Source organism: Mus pahari, chromosome 19 (genome assembly GCF_900095145.1).
Source record: "Mus pahari chromosome 19, PAHARI_EIJ_v1.1, whole genome shotgun sequence".
Classification (NCBI taxonomy): domain Eukaryota; kingdom Metazoa; phylum Chordata; class Mammalia; order Rodentia; family Muridae; genus Mus; species Mus pahari.
In genome coordinates, this window is record NC_034608.1 from 48,540,893 (window position 1) to 48,543,842 (window position 2,950).

The following is a 2,950-nucleotide window of genomic DNA, read 5'->3' on the forward strand; positions in this document are numbered from 1 at the left end:
CAATGGGGAGATACACCCTGTAGACACCACCTCCAGTAGACAGGCATGGCCCCCAGCTGAGGGATGGGGCCTCACATGAATCTCAAATTTTTTTAACCCAGAAATGTTCCTGTCTAAAGGAAAGACGTGGGAAAAAAAAAAAAAAAAAAAAAGGAACAGAGACGGAAGGAAAGGCCATCCAGAGACCAGAGACCACCCACTTAGGGATCCATCCCATGTGTAGACACCAACTCTCCTACACGACTGCTGATGCCAAGAAGCGCATGCTGACAGGACCCAATATGGCTGTTCCCTGAGAGGCTCTGCCAGCACCTGACCAATACAGATGCAGATCCTCACAGCCAACCATCAGACTGAGCTGGGAGACCCCAATGGAAGAGCTAGGGGAAGGGCTGAAGGAGCCGAAGGAGATTGCAACCCCATAAGAAGAACAGTATCCACTAACTAGACCACCAAGGGCTGTCAGGGACTAAACCACCAACCAAAGAGTATATACATGGATGGAGCCAGGACTGCAGATACATACATAGCAGAGGATGGCCTTATCTGACATCAGTGGAAGGGGAGGAGGGCTTGATGCCCCAGTGCAGGGGTATGCTAGAGGGGTGAGGCAGGAATATGTGAATGGATGGAGGAGCAGCCTTATAGAGGCAAAGACGAGGGGGATGAGGGTGTGTGTGAAATGGGGTTTGGCAGAGGGGTAACTGGGAAGGGGGCTATCATTTGAAATGTAAGTGAATAAAACGATTAATAATAATAATGAAAGACAATCCCTATATTTGATAATTCTTTTGTTGGTCAGTTTTGTGGTACAGGCTTCACAACTGGTTTCCTGGGATCTTTGGAGGGGCACTGACTTACACACTTATTCATCGTATCAGACTCCTGTATATTATGATCATACACTGAGATGTTGGCACTTTCTTGGACATAGTCATTCATATTTTATTTTTTCCTCCCAGGTACTGACTTTAACATAGACAGCTTACCTCTGCCTCGGAAAGCCCATCACGACTGGGCCCTTTTTCATGAAGAGTCCCCCAAAAACAATTATAAGCTCTTCCATAAACCAGTCATCACCTTATTCAACCACACGGCCACGTTCAGCAGGCATTCCGACTTGCCGCTGACTACGCAGTACCTGGAAGGCCTGGACGTCCTGAAGTCACTCAGATACCTAGTTCCTTTACAGTCTAAGAACAACCTAAGACAAAAACTGGCCCCACTGGTATATGTTCAGTCAGACTGTGATCCACCATCAGACAGGGACATCTATGTCCGGGAACTGATGGCATACATTGAGGTTGATTCCTATGGCGAGTGTTTACGGAACAGAGAGCTTCCTCAGCAGCTGAAAAACCCAGCCTCTATGGATGCTGATGCTTTCTACAGAGTCCTTGCCCAGTATAAGTTCATCCTGGCCTTTGAGAATGCGGTCTGTGACGATTACATCACAGAGAAGTTCTGGAGACCGCTGAAGCTGGGGGTCGTGCCTGTGTATTACGGATCCCCCACCATCGCAGACTGGCTTCCAAGTAACCGAAGCGCCATTCTTGTATCGGAATTCTCTCACCCCAGAGAGCTGGCGAGCTTCATCAGGCGGCTGGATTATGATGACGGGTTGTACGAGACCTATGTCGAGTGGAAGCTAAAGGGCGAGATCTCTAACCAGCGGCTTCTGACAGCTCTCCGGGAACGGGAGTGGGGCGTGCAGGACATTAACCAGGACAATTACATTGACACGTTCGAGTGTATGGTGTGCCGCAGGGTGTGGGCAAACAGTAGGCTACAGGAGCAGGTGAGTGAATGGAAATCTGGTGGCGGGCGTGGGCTGTCTCTCTGTGTGGTCCTGGTCTTCCTTCTGTGGCGGTTGCCTTTCCCCGGGCTCCATTCCTAGCAGAGACGTGGGCCACACAAGAAGATAGAAGGTCGCCCTATTCTTTGGGGATGCTGGCATACTTACAGCCCAGGACCTTTGAAGCCCTTCAGTTTTCCTTGTGTCTTCTTTTGAAGGATGCTTTGGTACGGGTGCTGGGCATTGGCACAGGGGCTGCAGGGAAAGGGAGAAGGCCCCTGCCACCCGCATGGGCAACCCTGTAACTTCTCCATCGATACTATTGTTAAGGAGCCCATGGTTTGTGCCAGCCCGCTCCACTCAAGCCCAAAACCTGCCATCAGGAAACTCATGTTGTACGTGCAGTTAGCTACCTTTGTCTCCATTCTTGATCTTGTCCTTTCTGATATCCACTCGTGCTTACTAATATAATGTAATTAATCCTAATTCCTAAGGCTTGGAGCAGAAGTATTTCAAAATTTGAAGGTGTCCAAAATGTAAATCATTTACAAAGTACTTTACAAGTTGACCATTTCTCATTCCCAAATCCCATACCTCAAATGTTACAAAATCAGAAAGTTTTGAATGTTGCTTCATTGCCCCAAATGTTCCAGACTTAGGAACACTTTGGATTTCAGATATTCAGTTTCTAAGGTGAGGGATGCTCAACCTATGTGAAGAATTGAAATAACAATGAGGCTCATGTCATAGGGCAAAGACCCAAGGACCACTTGATGAAACCATAGTATGAGTTTGAGAGCATTTAAGCCCACGGATCTATGACTGCCCGGAGAGAAAAAGTTCTCACAGAGCAGCCCCCACTACTTTCTGCAGAGAGCTTTTAAAGGCAGAAATCCATATCTGGGTAGTCAGTTGCAAGTGGCAGTAGAGCAAGCAAGCAGTTCAACAGAAGTAAAAACTTGCAGTTAGCTGTGGCACCTTGACCTCCAGTGTCCCCCCCTCCCCGGGGGGGCGAGGTTGGGTAATTTTAAAGGGACTTTCCCTTTTTTTTTTTTTGTTTTTTTGTTTTTTTTGTTTTTTTGAGACAGGGTTTCTCTGTGTAGCCCTGGCTGTCCTGGAACTCACTCTGTAGACCAGGCTGGCCTCGAACTCAGA

The 2,950-nt window shown here is 48.0% G+C and overlaps 1 protein-coding gene across 1 annotated transcript in view; it reads left to right on the plus strand.

Annotated features, from left to right (window-relative positions):
• Fut10 (fucosyltransferase 10) overlaps positions 1–2,950 on the plus strand; it is a 68,089-nt gene that overhangs the window by 44,329 nt on the left and 20,810 nt on the right. Inside the window, exon 4 of the mRNA XM_021219500.2 lies at positions 963–1,798. Within this exon, the coding sequence (XP_021075159.1) occupies positions 963–1,798 (836 nt within the window). The remainder of the gene's footprint in view (positions 1–962; positions 1,799–2,950) is intronic.